At 30.5% G+C, this 26490-nt stretch overlaps 2 protein-coding genes and 2 pseudogenes across 3 annotated transcripts; 1 reads left to right on the top strand and 3 right to left on the bottom strand.

Annotated features, from left to right (window-relative positions):
• Window positions 1-34: 34 nt before the first annotated feature.
• LOC127248128 (F-box/kelch-repeat protein At1g80440-like) lies at window positions 35-1407 on the bottom strand (annotated as a pseudogene).
• A 3174-nt stretch (window positions 1408-4581) lies between these two features.
• Window positions 4582-6035, top strand: LOC127248132 (cellulose synthase-like protein G1; annotated as a pseudogene).
• Window positions 6036-6607: 572 nt separating this feature from the next.
• Window positions 6608-10424, bottom strand: LOC127250626 (cellulose synthase-like protein G2). Of its 2 annotated transcripts, none has more exons than XM_051274005.1 (9): window positions 10259-10424; window positions 9515-10167; window positions 9326-9415; window positions 8699-8812; window positions 8230-8439; window positions 8033-8135; window positions 7777-7955; window positions 7335-7682; window positions 6608-7241 (listed from the first exon to the last, which is right to left on the bottom strand). In XM_051274005.1, the coding sequence occupies exons 2-9, from the start codon at window positions 10121-10123 to the stop codon at window positions 6699-6701; spliced, it is 2196 nt and encodes a 731-aa protein (XP_051129962.1). In that variant the 5' UTR covers window positions 10124-10167; window positions 10259-10424; the 3' UTR covers window positions 6608-6698. The 2 variants fall into 2 exon arrangements, with proteins under 2 accessions (XP_051129962.1, XP_051129971.1); XM_051274014.1 differs by having other exon boundaries at window positions 9515-10170; window positions 10259-10403.
• An 8520-nt stretch (window positions 10425-18944) lies between these two features.
• On the bottom strand, window positions 18945-24999 carry LOC127250217 (cellulose synthase-like protein G3). Its single transcript, XM_051273380.1, has 8 exons — window positions 24233-24999; window positions 22633-22725; window positions 22357-22476; window positions 21009-21221; window positions 20816-20918; window positions 20563-20741; window positions 20141-20488; window positions 18945-19504 (listed from the first exon to the last, which is right to left on the bottom strand). Exons 1-8 carry the CDS (start codon window positions 24872-24874, stop codon window positions 19040-19042), a joined length of 2163 nt encoding a protein of 720 aa, XP_051129337.1. The 5' UTR covers window positions 24875-24999; the 3' UTR covers window positions 18945-19039.
• Between the last annotated feature and the right edge of the window lie 1491 nt (window positions 25000-26490).

Genomic DNA, 26490 nt, shown 5'->3' on the forward strand with positions numbered 1-26490 from the left:
TTGAGTAATTCTGTCAATTTTATTTTATTTTATTTTATTTTTTGAACAGATCCAAACTGCATCCTAATTGAACATGACCTGAGAATTCCTCATTTGACCTTATCATTTCCCATTTTGAACTCTTCAAATTCAACACATAACTCTTGTGGGCCCCACCAAACCTATCTGACCCTATCGCTAACACATTTCCCTGCTACGCTGTCACAAACGACACTGTTTTACGCACCTCACCTGGCACCTCACCCACGCTCCGCCATGTCACTCCCACTCGGCTAACCACGTCAGCACCACGGCACCAAAAGAGGCTCCCACTTCCATCGCCCGATACATTCTTCAGACACGTGGCAGAATCTAAAAAGTCATCCTGCACCGGGTCCCACTGACACATGGACGGATCGAATGACTAGGCGCTCGTCGTGAACCGGCCTTGCGCGGACGTGGCGTAACCCCCGATGACGTGGAACTTGCCGCAGTGGAACACCCCCTCCACCTCGTCGCGCTCGGCCGACATGTCCGGCAGGACGGACCAATTGTCGCCCGCCACGTCATACGCCAGCGTGGACTTCAACGCCTGCTTGTCGCCGTCGTGCCCTCCCGCAACGTACACCGTCCGATCATCCAAATCGGACCCCGCGCAGGCAAAGAACGATCGCCGACACCCCGGCATGGCGGCGCGCCGACGAAGTCGTACACAAGCACGCCGCTCGACACCTCGCCGGTCGCCGGATTCCACCCGCCGATGACCACCATGCCCCACGCCGGCGATCCTGCAGAACATCGGCAGCCCATCGACGCACCCTGGCGCCGCCGGCAGCCGCGCCCAATAATCCGTACCCGGTTCAAAAACGGTCAGCCTGTAAACCGGCGCCGCACTTTTCTCGGAGCCAACATCCCGGGTCGGATCAACAACAGCCTGCAACAGAACGACCACTCCCCGGGTCGACCCGGACAGTCTCCGGCGGGTCCAGAACTCAGGAAGCCGAATCTGGCGGTTCCAACTCCGGCAGACGGCAGCAACGGCGGGGAAACTCCGGCGTGGAACTCGTACGAGGCATTTTGGTATATTATTAGGAGAGTAAAATCTGGATTTTGATGCCAAAGTTAGCTAACAGTTTTGTTGTTGATTGTAAATGGCTTTACAAAGTAAAACAAGATAAAAATGGAGTTAGATTTAAAGTAAGATTAGTTGTTAAAGAGTTTACACAAATTGAGGGAATATATTACAATGAAATTTTTGCTCCTATTGTTAAATATTCTACTATAAGGCTCATGCTTGCTTTAGTTGTCTATTTCAGTTGGGAATTAAAACAATTAGATGTAAAAACTGCAATTTTACATGGTAATTTGTATGAAAGAATTTACATGAAACAGCCGGAAAACCTTTTTGATAAAATTAATCCTTATCATGTGTGCCTTTTAAAGAAATTCATTTTTGGACTAAAACAGTCCCCTAGGCAATGGAATATAAAATTTGATGAATGCATGAAATCTTTGGAATTTAATAGAAGCAATTTTGATTATTGTTTGTATTTTAAAATAGCATGTGAGCATCCCATATTCTTGCTATTATATGTCGATGATATGTTGATTATGAGTCCTAGTTTGGAAACCATTAATCATGTGAATGATTGTTTAAGCAAGAAATTTAATATGAAATACCTAGGAGATGCAGAAGTAATTCTCGGTATGAATATACTTAGGAATAGACAAGGTAACATGTTGTTTTTAAATCAGTTTTCATACATTAAGAAAATTTTGAATAGATTCTGCATGACTGATGCTAAACTCTCTGTTGTCTCCTCGCTTCTAATTTCATTTTATCTAAAAATCAATGCCCAAAATCTAAAAATGATGTGAAATACATGTTGAATGTTCCTTATATTAGTGTTGTAGGTTCTATTATGTACTTGATGGTGTGCACTATGTCTGATTTAGCGTATTCTTTTAGTTATTTGAATAGATACATGGCTAATCCGGATGTGGAACATTGGAATGCTTTAAAGTGTATGTTTAAATACTTGATTGATACTATTGATGTTGGTTTAGTATTTGGTAAACACATTAGTGAGTTAAAACTATTTGGAATGTTTTAAAGTGTGTGTTTAAATACTTGGTTGATACTATTGATATTAGTTTAGTATTTGCTAAACACATTAGTGAGTTAAAAGGATCAGCATGAAGTGTGTTTGTAGCAAGTTTTGGGTAAAGTATTGATTAGAGTGTCTAGAATATATATACATATATTTTTATGATTTGTGGTGTTACAGTAAAGCTATTAAATAGAGATAATAATAATAATAATAGACTTATGGAGTAATATATATCATTGTATTGACTATTATTCATACACATTCAAGTTTAAAAAACTTAATTGTAAAACAAATTAATTTTATATTTATTTTATTTTTTAGTAAATTTATCAATATTAAATATATTTTAAAAAAAATATAAATCAATTTAATTAATAATTGACTAAACTCTAGTATCTTAAATATGGTGCCACAAACCAAATGCATGAATTAAATAAGGAACGAAGGATAGTATTTTCTTTACTGTGTACAAGTGGTTAAGTAGTGGATAACATTTCTAATGCATGTGTTCTATAAATTTTATAAAAATTTAAGAAAAAATAATGTTCATATTCTACAATTTTTTTAAATCTCTAAAAAATAATAATAATGTTATATTTTCTACAATTTATATGTTCTACAATTTATTTAAATCTCTGAAAAAAAAATAAAATAAAATTATATTTTTTTGCAATTTATATGTTCTAGGGCTTTTCTAAATCTCTGAAAAAATATAAAAATAATGTTATTTGTTCTACAATGTATATGTTTTACAACTTTCTTAAAATTCTTTAAAATAAAATAATATTATGTTTTCTACTATTTATATGTTCTAAAAACTTTCTTAAAATTTCTGACAAAAAAATAATAATGTTATGTCTTCTAAAGTTTATATGTTTTACAATTTTTTAAAATTTTTTTTCCCCTCGTTGGATTCCACTCAAATATTTCGAGCCTATTGGATTCGATTCCAAAGAACAAAAATCAATCAAACATGAACAAAATAATGTTTGTTTCCTTTAGATTTCTTTTGGAATTAAGAATTTACACCAAACATACACAACACACAATTTTCTCAAGAACAAACAATGAGGAAGATGAATGATGGATGAATCCCATATTTTCTTTAGTTTGTTAAATAATTAATTTATGTTTCTTTTTAATATTGAAGAAGTTAATTAAAATGGTATAAAATGGAGAGAACGAACATGGTAATACAGAGAAAGCTAAATATGTTCAATTTCTAGAAGGCTTCATGAAGTCTGAATAAATATGTTGCTAATGAGCTACATTAGTATCCTTCAAAAATTTATACATAAGAATGTTGCTATATATTGGTTATCCACGCGGTGGAAGTCGAACTCGAGGCTCTCGTACTATTTGGAATACATAATGATTATCTTACCTAAAAGTTCGAATTATTAGGGAAATGCGGTTATTAATTATTAACCGCAAGCGGGAGTCCCCAACACTTACCTCATTGTCTTCCTCTCCGAGGTTGTCCTTTCCTTTCTATGGCTCCTCCACCGCCCTTCCAAGTGCCTATGTCGTGGCGCGCCGCTCACTCTTGCTGCTATGAAGGAAGCCTGGAGATTCGCCGCCGCCACCTAAATTCTGTTTTGTAAGAAGCACCAGGTGATAAACAGGTGCCCCGATTGGCGTACACGAACTATGTATGACAAATGACCTAGAGGCATCAGGAGTAAATCACCATGTTTCGTCTTTGCCCACTATTATTATATTGAATCATAAAATTCAGCACAATACTGATAGTACATGATTATATGTCAAAGAATATATTCATATAGTACATACTTAGGTTTAAATAAAAACATGTGTTTTTTTGTCCTTCGTCTCTATGTTAAGATTATGCATACATTGGGAACTCTTCACGTGCTATTAAGTTAAAACGCTCAAAATAATAAAGACGAGAAGTATATCTTCGTCTTTTGTTTTAACACAATTTAGCATTCGATCGCGATGATCAGCATCGATCCTAGCAGGCGAAGTACGGTGAATTCAAAGAAAGGCTCGACGACGACGCCAATAAGGAAACTCTCGGCACTTCTGTCAGCAGAGATCATCCGCCGATCATTAAGGTTGAAAATGCGATACTAAACTAAGTATCACACACCCCGACAATATACATCGATGCCTGACTGATCGAGGTTCTTGCAATTGTAAAACAGATTATAAGCGACGCGACTGACAATGACAATGTAAAGGCCGTCGCATCCTCATCACTTCAAAGCCAGAGCCATCAATGTTCTTGTAAATAAATCGAGCTCTGATTGAATCGCATCAATGTCGAGCTGCATTTTTCTTGAACCTTTCCAAATGGTTGCAGCTTAGAGTTTCTGCAGTGATCAGCAACGACTGCGACCACTACTGCAACGACGCGAGCGCAGCCCGCCAAGCAATGTGCTTCTTTTTCGACCCGGATATATCCCGAAGCTCGCTTGGGTTCAATACCCGCAGCATTTTCATAACATAAGTCCGCACAATATCTACGATGGGAACCTATTCTACTATTGGGTACGTTTCGTATCCATCTAGTGAAACTTTTGTTGCTATCGAATGTTCGAGCTATGTTGTCTTGTCTCAGAGGGAATGGGAAGGCTTGGATGGAATTCGAGGTCCGACGATAACGGGCTGCAACTTTTTCATGAGACGGGAAGCGATATATGGAATCGACAAAGTTCCAAAGGGTACTTGCTTGGCCGTTGAACTTAAATTTAGCTCACAATTCACAAGTTCGTCGAGACAATCTTAACTTTCGCTACTATGTCCAGATGCTGATCTGAGCCTGCTGAGGAAGTACTTCGGTTCGAGCCATGAGCTAATCAAATCGACGTATGGAAGCTACAAACCGAGCATATCGAGAGATGAAGGGAAGGTCTCCGATGCGCTACAGAAGGAGATACAACTCGTCGCATCTTGTACTTAGGACGATGGCACTGAGGGGGGCAATGAGGCAAGCTCCGAGAAACTTGGACAAGATTTGTCGGTTTTTACTGTCCTAACTATCAGTTTTTCCGGCGCAGGTGGGATCGGGATACAACAGCGTCGTCGAAGACTCGTTGAACAGCCTTAAACTGCACAGAAAGGGATGGATTTCGGTTTGGTTCGATCCGAAAAGGCCATGCTTCTTGGGGACATGCACGATGAATCTGAACTTAGGACTACTGCTGTTGGGAGTGTCGAGAGATTCTCCGGTGATAAACTCGACAAGTAGAATGCCGATCTTTCAAAGCATGAGCTACGCGGGGCTTACGCTCGACCCTCTTTACGCCATTTCATTTTATGTCTTAGCAATCGTCCCCCAACTATGTCTTCTCCACGGCGTTTCTTTGTATCCCCAGGTAAATTTACAGTCGCCATTCCATATTTCGAGCTTAGACCTTACTCACGACGACATATTTCTTGCAGGTGGGAGATCCATTCTTCTTCGTCTTCGCATTCATCTTTGTCTCCTACGGCAGCCCATTCATGACGGCGCTGTATGATCTGCGCGTCTGGATGATGAAGTGCGGGGCGTGCTACTTATATGCCACTCTCAACGCTGTCCTAGACCGGCTCGGCCTGCAAGAAGCAAATTTTTCGATAACAAGCAAAGTGATCGATGAAGAGGAAGCGAAATGCTACCAGGAAGGCGTATACGACTTCCGGACATCGTCTCAGCTGCTGGCACCATTGTGTAGCCTATACATTGTCAATCCGGTGGCTTTTCTGGTTGCCTCTGTAAGAATTTTTTAAGAAGAGTGGGGCAGGGAGATGTTTGCACAGGCTGCCATTCCATGGTTTGTGTGTCTGAATTACCATTTGCTTGATGGAATGGTAATGAGGAAAGACAGGGGGAGGATTTCACCTGCTGTTACTATGTTGTCCGTTGTAATCTCCGCTAGTATTCTGTTTCTGGGATCACTATTCATGTTTGTCAAATGCAATGAGCTCGTACTTGTATAATATTTTATATAAATGTTATTATAATAATATTATAAAATATTAATAGAAGTATTTTTGCTCTTTTCCCTTAATCTGCACTATGTTTTTATATAATAATAATTAATATTCAAATATCAACTCATAATAAAATAAATGATAGCCTTAGAGCTGGACCAGGACGAAGGTAGTATTACATTTATAGTATTTACCTTATTTAAGATATTTGTAAGACATATTTTTATATAAATAATACATGACTGCGAGTTTTTATTATTGAAGTAGAGAATTTTATGTTCATATCTCAACTTATTTACCGTATTTGTTGATATAATTCTTAATGCATATATCTTCACCGTGTTGTTAGGTCACTTTGATGAGAAAGTTCTATTTCCGACTCTGTCAATATCGAGGGTCATATTTCTGACTCTAATGGCATTGAGGTCTCTATATTCGATTCTAACGACAATGAGAGTCCTGCTTAATTTTCAACTGTAACGACATTGAAAATCACGGCTACATTATTTTCAATCTTTGTTGACAAACTCAAATTGCCTAATTTAAGATATTTGTAAGATTGCTATTTGTAAATAAAATAGAGAATTTCAGTTTCATATTGTAACATCAAGAATAAGAAAGTTCTTTTAAATTCGAACATCTACTATGCAATCTTATCGTTCCCGATAACTAAACAAGAAGAAGAGACACAATGCAGAATATGATAGCCGCTACGGCGATAGAGAGCAGAGTGACATAAGGAGAGACACGGCCAGTGTCGGTTCGAAGGAACATACCTTGAAAGAAATGGATATTGAGGGCGACGCCGTAGAACGAGAGACAGGCTTGAAGGAAGAACTCGTCGTATCTCTGAAGAAGCCGTATCAATCCAATAGCCAAGCAAGCTAAGTTAAGATTGTATAGAGTACACAACGGGATGATTAGCATAGGCGAGACTTGGAAGTCGTATATCCCCTCCCTGTAACGCCTCTCCTGCTCGTCATCGTCCGCCTTGTTTGTAAGAGAGAACCCTCCTTCATGCAAACCGAATTTCTCCAAGATGGCATTCGATAGTCCATACATGAAAGCAACTCCCGACTTCATCATCCACGCCCTCGTTTCATACACAGCATTCATCACGGATGCGTTTGCGTAGGACAATACCTCTTGCACGTGCTTGAGGTGTGTTGACAGAAAGATGTAAACAAATGCAATAAAAAAGGGATCCGAGACCTACAAAACAACGTAAAAAGCATGAAATCAAATCCAAAATAGGCGACATGAACTTTAAATATAAATGTCTTTAAGCTTCTTTAGCATACTCACCTTCGGATACAGGGGAATGCCGTAAACCAGACAGATTGGAGGTATGATGGCTAAGCCATAAAAGGGAATACTGAAGAAGGCGTCGAATACAACTGCACCATAACACATGCTCTGAAAAATCGACATTCTCAATGGCCCATACGTAAGTGGATTATACTTCGAAAGGGTCATTTGCATTAGACCAAATGCCCATCGCGTCTGCTGAGCTAACATATCTGTAAGGCATGTAGTACATGACCCCAAAAAACACGGTATCTCAGGATCAAGATACACCGAAAACCACCCTTTACAGTGTAAAATCAAGCTCGTGATTGCATCCTCCACAACGGTAAAATACTTATATCCAATCTGCAAATTCAACAAACCTAATATTTAAGACGCTCTTCGAAAAAAACTGGATTGATTGGTATTTAAACATCCAAGTCTAACAGTTAACACTTGCCTCATCTCCCCATTCCGAATCAGAATCGTAAGTACACGAGGCCACGAGTTGGAGCTCTTTCTCTAATGTAGGAGAGGGCTTTCTGTCTTCTGCCAACAATGGTGTGAAATTTGGAAGTAGCGATTTTATGAACTCATTGCTTGCACCAAAGGACTTTTTCAGCTCGCTGACATCAACATCTAGACAGAAAAAACAAAGTACTTGGATTGTAGATAAAAACAATTACTAAAGATCCTTGATTAGTAAAGAATTCTACCCTTTTTCAGTTTGTCACTTCGATATATGGCTTCCCTCTTTATGTAAGCATTGCAGCCATATATGTTAGGTCCTCGGCTCCCATCGTAGCCTTTTCCTTCTCTCTGGAATATTTTCAGACAATAAGTTAGATTGATACAAGGAATTGAAATTTGATGTTTATTAAGAGTGGAAAATGTAGAAGATCATTGATCATACCCAAATTTGATTCAGCTGTCCATCGTAGATATCATGTTCGCTGGTATTACGAAATTTCTGTGGGAATTGAACCCAACCTAGTTGTGGTGATGTTTTTGGGTCGATCAAATAGCACATAGCTTGCCGAGCTGATGATGGATCGTAGCAGTACATGTCACAGTCGAGCACCAAAAAGTATGGAGCATTGCTTAGTAAAGCAGATACTCGGAGCTGCAGAACATTTTCTTTCGATTATAATTCAGATTTATGAGGGAGAGAATAGAAAGAAACAACATAAAAAGACATTCAAGCAATAATGGAGTTCCTACTAAAACAGTATTTAAACTTGAGCATGTATGAAACTGTGAAATTAGTGATTAGGTTCTATTCAAGTTATTCAAAAGAGAAAGGTATTCATTCATTTCTTTCCACCTAGAAAATTGACAAAAGAAACCTCAAAAAAAGCCATTAAAGTGCAACGGAAGTTTACAAGAGTATTGAGTGCTCCTCCTTTGAAATGGTGTGGATGACCAGGCCTTTTCTCCCGAGAGACATATACAAGAAGAGGCATCTCCTTTAGGTCAGGATCTTCATCTGTCATAACCTGTAATGAAAGTCAATTGATTCAGAAGTAAAAACACATGTTCTTGACAACTCCCCTGCAAACATTTTCTGTATTCTTAGTCACCATTCTTGAATGCTTGAGTTAAACATTAATTCCAGACAACAAAAACAGTAAAAACACATGTTCTTGACAACTCCCCTGCAAACATTTTCTGTATTCTTAATCACCATTTTCAAATGCTTGAGTTAAACATTAATTCCAGACAACAAAAACACTTGCAATTACAACCAAAACTGTTATTTCATGGAGTCCAATGATCTCAAGTTTCCCCATCAAGTTTAACATAGGCATTGAGCTGTTCATTTGCAAATTAAGACCTAGTTTTAATACAACGTATTCAAATGGAAATCAACTGACAAAAGGCAGTGAAAACCAATTCTAATATGATAAGAACAAGTGACAAAAAAATCAATCCATTCACACGTCTCCACAAATCACCTAAGACCATTAGAAAAAGAACAAATAAATTAAGGCCAACAAAGAGGCTTCTACCTCAATAGTAGGTGGATGGTTTCTGCTAACAGAGCTGCTTGCATTTACTGAGTTCTTTTCCAAAACTTTCTGGAATTCTCTGAATTTTTCCTGCACACAAAAATCAAAAGAGAAGAAAGTCAAGTACTCAAATCATTGATACCATTAGCAGTAACCGTCTCCTCTAAAGGTAAAAGCTACGCCACAAACCGCTATGAGCTTCTTCTCAGCCTCGAACTCGCTGCTTCCGATGAACTTCTCATCGGCACTTTCCTTAGCCGAAAAATAAGCTTCTGGACACCTAATTTTCAATTTATACCTCCGGCAGAACGGAATCCAAACCCTCGAGAATTTCCAGGACTCACGAACAGCACTGAGAGTGACGTAAGACCCTCCATCATCCTGAAGGTAAACAGCAAGCTTATCTGGAGGGTAATCGAGCGACATAGCAGATATGACAGTATTCATCACCCCTAGCGATGGCTCTTTACTTGGATCTGCGGTGCAGACGAACACATCCACCCGCGGAAGCTTCTCATCCTCCGGCAATCTCTCCGGATACACGATTCGCCTAACAGGTATCCACCGATATGCTTGGTGCAGTATCCACATAAAAGTCAACACAATTTCTGCTACGATTACCACCAGATAAGCCACCACCGGAGTCTCTCCGGTCTGGATAATCCGCCACAGAGTCGTAGCTCGGTAGTAAAACACCGATAAGATAGCAATTCCATTCAGGAGCATATGAAGCCTGTTGATTACTAAATCTTTGAGCATCACAACACGCTCATTCAACGGAAGTGAAGCCTCATCCATTCCTCTTAATTAATCAAACTCCAAAACTTTCCCCAATTTTGCACCTGCTTCAAACACCATACAGACTGACACACTCACCCAAATGCCCGATTAATTCACAAAAATTGAACACAACACAGTAAGCAATAAGATTACCAGCCACGGTGCTGCCCGATACTGAATCCAACCAACCACAATCCGCTGCAAATTACCTTCAAGGATACGATTTTAGATGCTTCGGGAGCAGCGAATTAAACATGCATACACATGTATGTATGCGGAACTTGGCGGGCCAGTTCAATTTTATAATAAAGAGGCTCATTTCTATGCGGTCTATCAGGAATAAATTTTATTTTATTTTGTAATTTAAATATACTTATTTATTTTATTTTTTAATTTAAACATATGTATATTTTTGTACAGTGAATTTGCCCAATGGGCTATTTGGGTTTGGGGGACCGGTCTGAAAAAGCTGTGTTTTTTTTTTTCCTTAATTTTTTAAAATTATAAATAAAAAAATTATAATAATTACTTGCTCTCTTCCTAATAATTTATCTATTTTTTTTATTTTAATCTTTCGTATAAGAAAGTATTTATTTTCTTTTTTAAAATATATCATTATTTTTATATAATACAATACTAATAGAGTTAATTTAGTTTTTTTACCTTTATATTTATTTTATTTCAATATAACATTAATATTTCAAAAATTTTATATAAAAAGTAAATAGATATATATAAATATGGGACAGAGAAAATATTATTTTAACGTGAAGATTGAAAATTACTCTTACGATTTAAAAAATAGTGGATGGCATCTATTTATTAATAAAAAAAAAAAAAAAAAAAAAGAAGAAACCTTTATATAATAAAGTTAAATAATACTGACAAGCTAAAGACGTGTCTGAACAATAGTCGTTACTGTTCACAGATATGACCTCAGTGATGACGTCATGATTTCAATTTTTGCCTCAAACTCCGATATTTTTGGTGTAATGATTTTTTTTATTAAAAATTAATAATTGATAAAATATACTTCTCATACTCCAATATCTAATATTTTTCTCGTATCATTTTGTTTTGATATAATTTTCAATCAATATTAATAAAAGATAATACATCCGTACACCGTCAATTTATCTATTTATTTTTCAAATATTAATTTTTGAATATTAATTATTATATCAAAATATAATACAAATAAAAAAACGATAAAAATACTTCTATTAGTTTTTTATAATATTCATATAATGATATTTGTACAAAAAAATTATACAAATATAAGAATATTTTTAATGTTAAAAACAATTACGTCAAATACAAATGAATAGATTGCGGTGGACAGATGTAGTATAATATATATTTTCATATAAGACTCAATCAAAACTCTTTTATTTCTATTTCTCCAAAAAATAAAAAATATTTTTATCTACATTCAAAACTCCATTTTTTTATAAAATTAATTGATGTTAATTATAAATAAATCGAAATTTATTTTACTTACTTGTATTATAAAAAATTTGATTCTCTACAAATAAAAAATATATGCAGTAATATATTTTTTATTGCGCTGTAATTTTTAAAATATTTAAATACATATTCTATTTTTTTAATTATATATATTAAATTTTCTTTAAAATTATCTATATTAGTAATTACATAAAAAATAATAAAATAATACTATAACTCATTATTATTAACTAATTAAATATTATTTCTTTAAATATTGTATCATTAATGAATTGGAACAATTATCTTGGAACAGAAGAGTATATATTTTTTCTGTCTCACTCCAAAATATTACTATTTTCATCATTTTCGTTCATCTTACTCAAAAAATCTGTTTACTGTTTTAGTAAAAGTAATTATACAATAGTGTTAAAATATCATTAACTTTAACTTAAATTATAAATATATTATTACATACAATTACTTTATATGTAAAGTCAAAGGACAAAAATATTAAAATCTCTTACAAATTTTCACTAACTAATCAAATATTCTCTTCGTCCCGCCACATATGACCTCTTTTTTTTTTTTTGTCGCATAAAAGATAATCATTACTATTTTTAATAGATTTATTCATCTTAAACCTACTTAACAAATATAAATTAATTTAATTAAAATTTTAATTTCTTTACAAGTATCATCCTTCATTACCTCTTTATTTATATATCCCCTCAATATATAAAAAATTTTATCCATATTTATTTGTATTTTATAAAATTTTATTATTTACAAAATAAAATTCATATTTTATATATTTTATTGAGATAAAATGATATAAATATTTAAAATATCAACTAACATTATTTATATAAAAATAATAAAATAATATTATGACTTATTATTAATAAATTACTATATTTTGTTTGTAAATACTTTAAATGGTAGAATGCATCTATTGTTAATATAAATGTTTACTTTATAAGATTATACTATATTTTGTAGGATTATTTCAATAGATTATATTATTATGTGATTAATTAATATGATATTTATTTTGTTTGATTAAATATAAAATAATATAAATGTTAATATAAATACTCCCCGGTTCCATTAATAAGTATCCAATTATTTTTTACGCGTTTTAGGTATATTAGTATTATATTGGGATATAGTAGAAATAAAGTAGAAATGACTAAAATAACATTGTTAGTATGTGTGATATAAAAGTAATGACATTTGTGTAATATATTGTAAGTTGTGAGGGTATTTGTAATGTTAGGTAGATAATACGATTACTAAAAGAGGAAATTGATACTTTGTTATGGGACGACTAAAATGAAAAAAATGGATACTTTGTTAGCCATCTCCAACCCTCCACTCTATTTTTGCAGTTGCTACAATAAAAATGCAGTTGATCTACGGTAATTTTACTCCAACCATAAACTCCAATTTTTACTATATTCCCTATATATTCTTTTTTTATATTATTTTATATAACTTTTCATATTTATAAATTACACCCCAACTTTAATTTATTTTTACATTAGATCCATATACATATAATTTATATTTTTTTTAAAAAATTACATATATAAAAATTAACATTTATAATTAATAACTATTACAAATAAAATAATTTTAAATAAATAATTAAATGCTATCAAGAGAATGATATAATAATTAAACAAAGATAACGTAATATTATTATTTCATAACAATTTATTACAAAAACATACATTACAAAATAGTTCAAATAAAATTACGTACCACTTTTAAAAAAATAAAAATTATATCACTTTTCAAACAGTAAAATTATATATCAATTTAAAAAATAAAATTATATATTACTTTCCAAAAACTAAATTTATATCACTTTTAAAAAATAAAATTATACATTATTTTTCAAAAAAAAAATAAAATTACATACAACTTTTTAAAATATAAAATTATATATCATCTACTAAAAAATTAAAATTACACAATATACCAAAAATATAAAAAATACCAAAAATATAAAAAATACCACAGAAACTCCACTCCAAAAATGGAGTGAAGTAACAGTGTTACTCCATTTTGGAGTAAATGGAGTAACACTAGGAGTAACACTATAGATATCTGCAAAAATGGAGGGGGATTTAGGGGTGGGTTGGAGCCCCTCCCCGCTATTTTTTTTGTGTACAATGCAATGGGTTGGAGATGATCTTATTAGACGAAGGAAGTATTATTATAATAATAAATTGATTCTATCAGGTAAGATTAATTATCTCTAATTAAGATATTATTGTAGCGAATTTTAATCAATACCGAATTTTAATTTTTATAATAAACATGTGATTAGATTTATTAAAATAAAATTATCTACCCTAGTTTAATTAATAGAACTATCAATTTAATAAACAATTTTTCATATGGGACACTTTTTCTCGTACTTTATTCCTTTTTAAAATAAAAAGAAAAATATTAAACTTTATTCCTTACTTATGGGACAATAAATTTATTTCTTTTTCATTTATTTTTTACTTAATTGAGTTTATTAACCATTTTAGAATGATTTACATTATTCTTAAAGCAGACAGTGGGGTAATTTTAGATGGCTTCTTTACAAGTTCGGAGGCTTTTTATCAAAATTCTAAAATATTACTCCCTCCGTTTCATATAATATGGATGTATTACTATAGATACAAAATTTAGATAAAGTATAATTACTAAGTAATTAAGAAATATATTAGTAAAAATAATTATAAATTAAAATTAAAATAATTAAATAATTAAATTAAATTAAAATTTTCTAAAATTAAAAATGTGATTAAAATGTATAATTATATTTCTAGAAAAATAAAAAATAAATTATATAAAACAGAAGAAAATAAAAAATAAAGACAAATTATGTAGGACAAATAGACTAGTTCGTAACAATCTATTTTTTTAAGGCTAAAAAACTCAATGCTCGGTGGAAAAATCTAGTGCAAGTAAAGGTTCCTCCCAAGCCTCTCATTAACTAAGGGTGTGTTTGTTTGGAGGTTTGGATTTGGAGTTGGGATTTGAATAGTAAAAAATTTGAATTTGAATAGTTGTATGATGTGATGTAAATAGGTGTTAGATGTAATGTTTTGAATGTAAAATTGATTTTTAGTATAATATAAAAAATAAAAAATAGGTGCTTGATTTGATATTTTTTTTTTAAAGAAAAATGGGATGAATAGTGGATTGGAAATCCAATCCCCCGAACAAATTCAATTAGCTTAGGGTGAGTTAGCTTTAGCTTATTCAATTAGTTGGTTTGACTAACTGATTCAATTAGTGGTTTTTATTAAAATGTTTGGTAAAATAATTGTTTGACATTAGCTGTTTATACATGAAGTGACTATTAAGAACATTGATATGTTATTTTTTAAAATATTTAATTTTGTTCATTTTGGTTTGAAAATTTTGAGAATTTTTGTTATTAATTATTAAAAATTATAAAAATATTATAAAATATTTATTTTTATTTTTATTATTTAGATTTGAAAAAATTATTTTTAATAAAAAATAATAATTTTTTATTAAAATTATGTAAAATATAAAATAATAAATCTTTCGTATATATATTTTTATTATGTTAATTATTATTTTAATATATATAAATAAATCAATATTTTTTGTTTTTTCTATTTGATTTAGTTTTAAAAATTTATTTATTTTACAAATAAAATAATTTAGATGTAATAATTAATAATGGTAATTATTTTAAATCTACGAAAATAAAAATATAATTTAATAAATTAAAAATAATTAATAAATACTGCTATAAAAATATATTTATATGTATAAAATAAATAATTAAGTTTTAAGGGTAAATAAGAAATAACCAAAATTAAAATAAAAAAACTCTAGATAAGCTTTTTAAAAATTAGTTTTTTGGACCAAGAAGCTCATTCAAAAAGCTAATTTACTAAACACCTAAATTAATTTTTTGACTGGTCAAACAGCTAAGAGGTGTTCAATAAGCTAAAAGCTCTTCAAAAAGTCTTTCTCAAACACCCTCGTAATTTTTTTTTTAATTGTTCAGTTAATTTATACATAATATATTTATAATAAATAATTTTATAAACATTTAACTTCAATATTTATATTTTAACAAATAATAACTAATTTTTCACTATTTTATTATTAATTTTTTAATAAATTTCTTATAATATTTCCACTTTATTTTTTGCATACTATATTTTGACATTATACTAGGGATGTGCATAAAAAAAAAAACTGATAATTCGGATATTTGAATTCGGGTTTTTTGAAAAAAAAAAATTAAAAATTATGACCAAATTCAATTTCAAATATTTTCTAATTTCAATTAAAATTGAATTATGATGGTATAAATTTATTAATTTATTTAAAATATTATACTAATATAATTAAATATAAATAATATAATATAATATAATATAATATAATAATATAAAATTATAAAATTTTTAGGTTTGGTGAATTGGTGTTATATAAAGTTATTTTTTTATAAAATAAAATTAATATCAAATAAAATAATTATATGAATTCGAAATCGTTAAATTCTAATTCAAAAATTGTAAAATCAAATTTAAATTATTTTGAAAATATTTAATCCGATATATCCGAATACCGTCTAAGATCGAATTGTAATCGAGATAATTTTACATACCTTGTCTTACAGTGCAATTATTTCTTGATTTTCATTTGGCATAAATAGTTCAGACGGATGTGTAATATATTTAGGATGTATTTGTTTGGAGGATTTTCCCCCAAATACACTATTTATCCTATTTCTTCTCCCTAAAAATATCATATCAAACATATATTTTTATTTTTTATATTATACTAAAAATTAATTTTAAGAGGCTTTTTGTGTTAAAATCATTGTTCTTACTCCTACATATAATTGTTTCATAGCTTTGTTATTTATATGTATATTTTTTCTAGTAATACAATTTTTGCTATAATACATATATATATATTTTAATAACCTAGGAACACGCAGTCACTATCCGAAAGTACAAATCGGTAAATCATCGACCAAATCTAGTACCCTGTAAACTACGTCCGACAACCTCACAGTCATAAATTCTCTCTCCACATTATAGGACAATCCCTTACGGAACTGCTATAATACATTTTTGCTTATGAGATTTCGATCCAAAATATCACTTTTTTTTCCTTTCATTTCAGTTTAATTATTTTGTTTTCAATCAAAACAAGATAAGTGAAACCTATTTATTTTCAATTGTTATGTTATACTTCTTCCATTCATTTTAGAAGTAAATATTTACTTTGACATGTAATTTAAAATATATTGTATTTTAATAAGGTCTTGGATCATATCACAACCTTTAGTTTTAAGTTGATGATCTTTAAATTAAATTTTAAAATTAAAATTAAGGGCTGAGATTAAAGTCACCTTTATTAAAAAATAAAATTGCAATCCAAAATAAAAATATGTATATTTTGTGAGTGATAGATTAATATAATATATGATTTAGTATATTCCATAGGTGGTTCAACAAATTTCTTATATATAGTTCAATTCATCTTTTATATGATTTTATTTTACTTGCATAAAAATTTTCACTCGTTGATTTTGACTAACAACTAGTAGTTACGATTTATTCAGGATCATACCCAAACCCTAATTTAGTTATTGATATTAGCAGGACTTGAAGTTTGGATGAGAAGACATTCAGTGGCGGAACTACCCCTAAAAATTTAGGGGGGGAAGGGGATAAAATATCAATTCACTTTTTTTTATATTTAATATTTTTTTTTCCGATTTCTCCCCATGCAACCGGATAAACAAGAAGAAAGGAAAAAATAGCTAAAAAATTAAATTTTTAAAAAATATTTAAGAAAATTTAATAAAATTCAATAATTTATACTAAAAAAATTAAAATCTAAAAATATAAATCAATAAAACTACAAAAATTTTATTATCTTTTACACTATAAAATAAAAATTTGAAAAATAGGAGGGAGGCCAAAATAATAATAAAAAATATATATTATTTTATTATTTTTTACACTAAAAAAAAAATTATATTTCAGGAGTTGAGGTCAGCTGCCCTATCCCCTGTGTAGTTCCGTCTCTGGCCGCATTTTAGGTTCTATAGCTCGGGTTCACGTCGCTGGAAGAAGTTCGCGGCTTTTGGGACTTAGAAGAAAACAGACTAGTTGGCAGAAGAGCTAACATTTTAGTCAGAATTTGTGATAGTTTTTACACAAAAATACAAATAATAAACATATTTTGCAAGAAAAAAAATATATATGTTCAAATTTGGAATTATCATATACATGCATTTCAAGCTAATCACACTTTTTGATTTCTTCTATAAATCATCATGGATAAACACATCAAATTTTGATGTCATAGCCAACGTGGAATCATTAGCATCTTAACTAAATTTCTCATTTAGCTTAATCTTATTAATCACTAAAACACCTCTTAGGCCGAATCCAACATTAATCATTCCAATAATGATAACCGTATCATATGTTTATTCGGGTGATTTTTGAATTTTGATGAACTCCGGACAAAAATAGAAAATAAAATTCTTACTTAATTACATTTTCTATTACAAATAAAAATTTATATTATTTTTTAATAAGATATTATATCAAAATATATTCAAATTAAAATTAAAATAAAAAATTAAATTTAAAAATAATCAAAAAATTTTTAATATAAATATTTTAATATTATACATATATTTATAATATTTATTGTTTTTTATGTAAAGAAGTTGAAAGAGCCCAAAATTTTGGACATTGAGCGTGGGCTCAGGCAGCCATGCCCGTGGCCAGCTCTATTTATTTATCGCAATTTTTAGCTTAATCCATTTCTACTAATTGATTAATCAATATTAAATTCAGTCGATTAATCAACAATTTTATTAAATACATATGTTTTAGACTTTTAGAATTATTCGTCATATCAAATATATATATATTTATATAATCAAAAGTTCGAACTGTTAGGAATACACAATCATTAATTATTTATCCGCAAATACGAGTGCGCTACTTATTTTATATCTTAATTTTCTTCAGTTTTTAATTAATGTTTATATCTTAATTTTCTTCAGTTTTTAATTAATGACCATCTAAATTTCTTTTTCTTTGTCTTAAAATATATTATAATGACGTTCTAGTGCCAATATTCCATCATGCCTTTTCACAATGAAGCTGTCATAATTCAATTATTTTTTATAGTTGAATTGAAATAAAAAACAAATTAAATTACAAATGAAAGAGTATAAAGTAAAAATTACAATCATAGTAAAAATTTATTGATATGACATCAATAGTTCACTTTACTACTAAACTCTCTTTACATAAAGTAATAACTAAAAGTTATTTAATTTATATATATTAAATAATATGCGATGACTAAATAACTTTATTGTATTCTTCATAGTAAACGCGCTTTTAGTAAAAACCTAATTTTACATAAATTAAGAAACAAAACGGGCAATCGACAGCCTCATTTGCCGATTTTAGGCACAAGTCCTTCCAAAATCGGGATGCTGAGGACGCCAAGGTATGTCAACAATAACCCCTGTCCAACCATCTCTGCCCGGGTGCCATCGACAAGAAAGCCTTTGGCGCCACCGGCTAAGCATCCAAGGTTGAGTAGCACCAACAACGTTAGCGGCACCATGAACATTTTTGCGCCCTGAAAGTCGAACTTTCCCTTTTCGTACTTCTCCAAATTCTCCCGATCCACAGCCTTGTTTGTCAACCGGAAGTTGGCCTTGGCCATACCGGCATACTTCATTAGGACATCTAAGCACCCGAATAGGCATGCCGTTACGGATTTTATCATCCATATCCGTTGCTCATTCCACATTGTCCTAATTGAACCCCCGCTCGACATAACCTCGTATAAATGTTGGCCGAGTGAGGATAGGAAGACAGCGGCGAATGCTCCGAACCAAGGATTTGTCACCTATATGACAACATTAGTATTAAAGACATATGCTTGTTACTATAGGTCGCGATATTACTCTATTTAGACAAAAAAAATTAATTTTTATAGATTTTAAAAATAGTAAAGAGTTGAGTTACAACGCCTCGGCAGGTAAATAGTGTTAAAAACTTAAAATAAATGCTTCTAACCAAGAAATATCACTTGTATGAAAACATGAATAATCAAGACATATGTTCGCCGTTACAATACATAAATTATGTTCTTTTGTGGGTTTTAGAACATATTTTTACTATTAAGATTCTTCTTTCCCTCCAAAAATATCTTATCAAACAATTATTTTTTTTTATTATATTATAAATTTATTTTACATTCAAAATCACATCAATATATATTTATATCACATCAAACAACTATTCAAATTCAATTTTTTCTATTAAAAAATCCAAACCCAAAATCCCAAACTCACAAACAAACACACCCATTAAGATATTACTCTATTTAGACAGAGATTTTTGAAGTTCTACATTTTGGAAAATCTTATCAATAATAAAAAATTTAGTATTAGATGTGATGTTTTGTAAGAAAAGATATATAATTACGATTGATGAATAATGCTAAAATTTTCAAAATTGTGTATGTAACGAGAGTTTTTACCTTAGGATATAAAGGGATTCCGTAGAAAAAGCAGAGTTGAGGGACAATGCCGTACAACAAGCAAGCAATGGAGACCAAATGGGAGAAGGCAAAGTAGCCATAGCACATGCTTTGAAGGGAGGACATCCTCGACATCCCGTAAGTGAGCGGGCTGAATCGAGAAAGCCCGACTTGGACCAAGCCCGAAGCCCATTTCATGAGTTGCACCAAGGCATCCTTCATGTCTATGGTAGTACATCCGAGGAAGCACGGGGTTTCGGGATATAGATAAACCGAGTTCCATCCTTTGCAATGCATGAGATAGCCGGTGAATGTGCTCTCGAGCAAACAATCGTAAGAATAACCAATCTGTCATTACAACAATTAAGTATCAAAAGCTTCGATATTTTTAGTTTTCTCGCAAACAAGATTTGCAAACTTACTTCTTTCCCCCATCTTGTGTTTTGTTCGTACGTGCAAGATGCAAGTTTCTTGGCTTCATCTATTGTTGCTAGAGATGTAAATTCTCTTTTCTTCGTGCTCGTCTCATTAAGGTGTTTCACGGAGTCAATCAATTGTTTTGAGGATCCAAACTTCTTCTCAACATCTCGAAGAACTTCATCTGTTCAACACAAGAAAAAAAAATCTTAAGTGCGACAAGTTCAGTCAAAGTATCGTAAAATTGTAAGGTGATACCTTCGTTTTCATGAGGACTACAATACAAGGCCTTCTTCTTCAAGAAATAGCCGGTGCCGGCGCAAACGGTGCCTTTTAGCCCATCCATGCCTTGATACTTGGTCTATGTTCAAAAAAAATTGTACTAAGTATAATGTCTCGATTTTAATGAATTGAATTGTAAGAATATGCAACAATGTTACAAGTTACATACTTTGTAAGCCGATCTTGCTTGGCCATCATATATGTCGTTTCGGCTTATGTTGTAAAATATTTGAGGGAATTGTGCATACGAAAGTGTGCTCGATAATTCGGGATCTAGATGGAAGCACATGGCTTGCTTGGCCGAGGTCGGGTCATTGCAATACATGTCGCAATCTAGGATTAGTGCATACGGCGCGTTGCTCATTATCCCGGACACTCTTAGCTACAATGCGAGGAAATGTGATTCATATATGCGGTGGTGAATATAGTTGGAAATTATAATAGCAGCGAATAAAATTGTTGAAGAATTAATTTTTCTATTTGATATATATAACAAAAAATCATTTTCATTTATTCAATGTATATAAAGATTGCAAAAATTAAATCATCTAAAAAATACATTAATTAATATGTTTATTATAAAATTCTACTATTGATTTACCAAACCCTCTGACCAAGACGATATGTGATGATGGTAATAGAAATATGAGAGAATTGAAAATTGAGAATAATAAATTATTACTCAATTTTTATTTATTAAATCTAAAGAATATGATAAAAAATAATTTTATTTCTATTCCTATGCTTTATTTCTCGTAACAAACTTATTTCACAATTATATGAATAGAATGTATGTAAGTTGCATTTTATTTTTTATTTATTTAAAAAAATATAAATAGACTAATTAAGCTGTAACTTTAATTCTTTATATGAAAATTATTTTATTATGTAGTCTAAAATAATGTTTACTTAACTTCATGTGATGCAATTATTCAATACCCCTTATGTTAAATAATGAAATTAGGTATTTAAAGTGATTATTATCATAACATCAAAACAAATTACAATAAGAATCATCCATGAGTTAACAAATATATATATATATATATAATTTGTACCTATTTGTCATGATATTATGCATGCATGGATCGGGTATATCATAGCAAATTCTTCAGGAAAAAAAAAAAAAAAAAGTGTGTTTCACAATAAAATCTGATAATTGAGATTTCGAGTAAGAGTTAAAGTAATCTTCTTTTGTTCGAAGAAATGACTCGTCGATTTTATTTACATATATTTTTAAATTTTTATTATTAATAATTTTATTAACAAAAAGTATCAAATTTTAATATCTATTTTCTATCAAAATATCATACTATTAAATATTAAAGTTTTTACTATTATTAAAATATATCAAAATTTTAAAAACTTCGAGCCTATTATATGTTTTCATTTTTAGTTTGTAAGATTCGATCTACATTTTTCTTTTATTTCCTTTATAATAATAATAATAATAAATTGAAGTAGCCATGAAATTGCGTGCGCATATGCAAAAAATAAATAAATAAAATTAAACGTACGAGAGCATTGAGGGCTCCAGCCTTGAAACGATGAGGGTAGGATGGTCTTTCCTCACGTGATACGTACACAACCAACGGCAGCTTTGATCCTCCATCATCCGTCTTGCTGTCGTGTATCACCTGTATTCAATTCATTCCAAATTAAATATTATATAATATATATATATATAATATACATACATCAATAAAATAAAATAAAATAAAATAAAATATTTATATATAATAATAATAATAATAATAATAATAATAATAATAATAATAATTTATTAAAAGTACCTCGACGCAAGGAGGGCGATCGTGGTTCACTGAATCTTCAATCTCAATCTCAGCAGCCTTTTCCACATTTCTCTTGAAAGTTTCATATTTTGACTGCATATATATATATATATATATAACCCTTCGATTAGATATAGCACTACAAGAAATTATCAATTTTATAACGAGATTTTTTCGTTAATAAATTCACTTTTTCCGTTACTAAAGATATTAGAGACGGAATTAGAGATGAAATTACGTTAGTTACGTGAAACTTTAGAAACGGAATTCCGTTACAAATATACTATTTTTTTTTAGTGTAAGTTTATTTTTTTAGAATTAAAAATTATAATAACAATAATAAAATTACATATTAATTTAATATTTTATAAGAATAAATAGATTTCAAAAGGTTTGCATTTGATTGTATTTGAAATTTGTTTATAAATCTTTCTTAAAAAAATTATAAAAATAGAAAAATAGTAACAAATTGACTGTTATTTATTAAAAAATAATAAAATTACAAAGAAATATATATTTTTTTCTTTATAAATAATTATATAAATTTAATTGACATAAAAAATTATTATAATTACTGATAAAAAGTAATATCCCAAACCACCAGGTCACGTATGGGATAAAAAATGAGATATTTGAAAATAATTTAAATAAGTTAAAAGAATAAATAATTTAGACACGTTTCTAGAATAAGTAATCGGCAAATCTATAACTTAAATATATATTTATATATAAATGTTTTACTATAAATAAAAAAATTATAGTGATAAAAAAATTTGTACTTCCTCCCACCTAATTATAGTGTAATGTTTACTGTACAGACGAGAATTTGAGGGGTATAATTAATAAATAATTAAATATATATTAATAAAATTAATTACAATATAATATAAATAATTATAAATTAAAATTAATCTAAATAATTAATTTAATAAAAATTATAAAATTCATATATTATAAAATTTAAAATACGACTAAAATGTAAAATACTTTTTCAAAATAAAAAATTACATAATATGTCAAAAATGGAAAATATGACAGTAGAGGAAGAGTATATTTTTGTGGACACACAGAGTGTATTATTTTTATTTTTATTTTTTTAAAAAAAAGTATATAAAGACTCAGTTACTGATTGTTTTGTGTTTTGATTTAAAATTTTTATTTTAATATGAAATATAAAACAATTTAATATAAAAAAATAATATTTTATATTAAATATTTACTTTTGTTAGAGGATAAAATGTACTCCCTCTGTCCCATATAATTTGTTCCTATTTTCTATTTTCGTCCGTAACTTGTTCTTTCTATTTTTAAAAATATAATTATGCACTTTAATCGCATTTTAAATTTTATAATTTTCTTAATTTTAATTAAACTATTTATTTATCTTAATCTATAATTATTTTTACTAAATAATAATTATTTTTACTAATATATTTCTTAATTACTTACTAATTATACTTTACCTAAATTCTCGTGTTTACAGTAATACACCCATGTTACGTGGGAATGACTGAGTATATATTAAAAAAAAAATTGTGTGAAGAAACTCCAAATAATAAATATATATATGTATATATATATAGAAACTGAAAATTATTACCTGAATGAGTTCTTCTTCAACCTCAAATTGACTATGGTTTTGAAGAACTTCCCTCTCAGATTCAGTGAAAGCAGAGAAGAACGCCTCAGGGCAACGAGTCTTCACTCCAAATTTCCGGCAGAACGGAATCCAATCTCTCGCAAATCCGCACGCCTCCTTCATCGCATCCAGGGTCACGGCGGCGCCGCCTTCGTCCGAGAGGTACACCGCCAGCTTCTCCGGCGGGTAGTCGAGCGCCATGGCCGACACCACCGTGTTCATCACTTCCACCACCGGCTCCTTCTTCGGGTCCGCCGTGCATATGAACACGTCCACCGCCGGTAGCTCGTCGTCCGCCGGAAGATTCTCCAGCGCCGCCGCGCGGACCACCGGACGCCACCGGAAAGCCTGCGCCAGAATCCATACGAAGGCGAGGACGGCCTCGGCGAGAGTTATGAGGCTCCAGGAGATCGCCGGAACTCCGCCGGCGGCGAGGCTGGAAAGCCGGTAATAAAGGACGGCGGAGACGGCGGCGGAGTGGAGAAGCATGTGGAGGCGGCTGAGGGAGGCGCGTGGCTGCTGGACGGTGCATGTGTTGAGAGGCTGCGGCGGCGGCTCCGCCGTGTGCCGGCTGAGGATGGAGTGGAGAGAAACGGCGGCCATTTTTGGGGGGCTCAAGTGTAATTAGTGGTAACTTGGATGGCTCCGGTGAGAAATTTGTAGCAGTGTATTTAAAGAGAGCAGTGTGAAAGATATACAACAAAAAATGGAACATTGTTTTGCATTTATTTTTTATTTTTTAATTAGAGATTTATAAATTATAAAATGTGGAATTGTAAAAGCGACAAAATGTAGGATCTAGTGGATTGGATGAAATTTGATGAGATACCTTGCCTTTCTTTAGTTTTATGTTTAAATATTGAATTTATTATTATTTTTTTTTTTTATTTAAGTTGTGAATCCAATATAATATTTTATAAAAAAAAATACGGTGGTGGTGTGGGAATTGGACTTGTGATCACGAGGTTATGGATCAAATCCCGATGTGGTCATTTGTCATAAATAATTCGCTTAGTGTGATTTGCCTGTCGGGCCTAATTTGTTTAGTATTAGATTATGTCGAAAATTTATCCAGTGTGTACTTATATAAAAATAAAAAAAAATAAAAATCAGACAATCCAAAGCAAAAAAAAATTAGGCCAAAAAAATTTGTCACTTTTAATGCAAATAGTACATACACGATAAAATAAGAGCATGTATTGCTATGTATTCATACTTAAGTATAATTTAATGTAATAGTATTAATATAATTTTGAAAATATTTATAATGTGTAGTATGATTCGTTATAAAATTGTTAGCTTGTCTTTGGAGAGTTGAAATAACAAACGAGTACTTTGTTTGTTTGGGGTTTAGATTTTGAATTGAGATTTAAATAGTAAAGAATTTAAATTTGAATAGTTGTATGATGTGATATAAATAGGTGTTGACGTAATATTTTGAATGTAAAATTGATTTTTAGTATAATATAAAAAATGAAAAATAGGTGTTTGATTTGATGTTTTTGAGAAAAAAAATTAGATGAATAGTGAATTTAAAATCTAATCCCCAAACAAACACACCGTTAAGTGGACTAGAACAGTATAATTTTATACGAAATAAAATCGAGAACAAAATCCCACAAAATATACAAAAAAAAAGATACTTACTATGTTTCATATTTATTGTCAGATTTTATGTTTTTGGTTCATCTCAAATCAATTGTATCATCAAATACTTAACATTTTGGAATGTTACATCTATTGTCGTTAAAATGTCAGTATTTTTAAAATTTTTCATCAGATAAGTAAGATGAAATACATTTGGAACGAAAAGAGTATATGAAAATTTTGGAATTTGTAGTTATTTAAAATTTATAAAAAAAATATATAAAATATATATTTGATGTGATATAAATAAATATTTAATATGATATTTAAATATATAATAATTTATATAAAAATGTATTTTATTTTCTTAAAAGAAAAGGTTTGATAGTAATACCAAAAAAAATAGTTGAAGCATAAGTAATTAGAAGTTTGGGTTATATTCTCATTTCTTTTGTAATTCTCCTTTTTTTTAAATTTATAAAGAAAATAAGAACAAAATTGAATAATAATATTTGTGTTCATTAGTAACTTTAATAATAATATTTTATATGATAATATAATATATATATATATATATATATTTTTATGATAATATAGTATATAAAAGTAAATGATGATAAGACAAAAACACA

This window comes from Andrographis paniculata, unplaced genomic scaffold, assembly GCF_009805555.1.
Source record: "Andrographis paniculata isolate CXL003 unplaced genomic scaffold, ASM980555v1 Contig11END, whole genome shotgun sequence".
NCBI classification, from domain to species: domain Eukaryota; kingdom Viridiplantae; phylum Streptophyta; class Magnoliopsida; order Lamiales; family Acanthaceae; genus Andrographis; species Andrographis paniculata.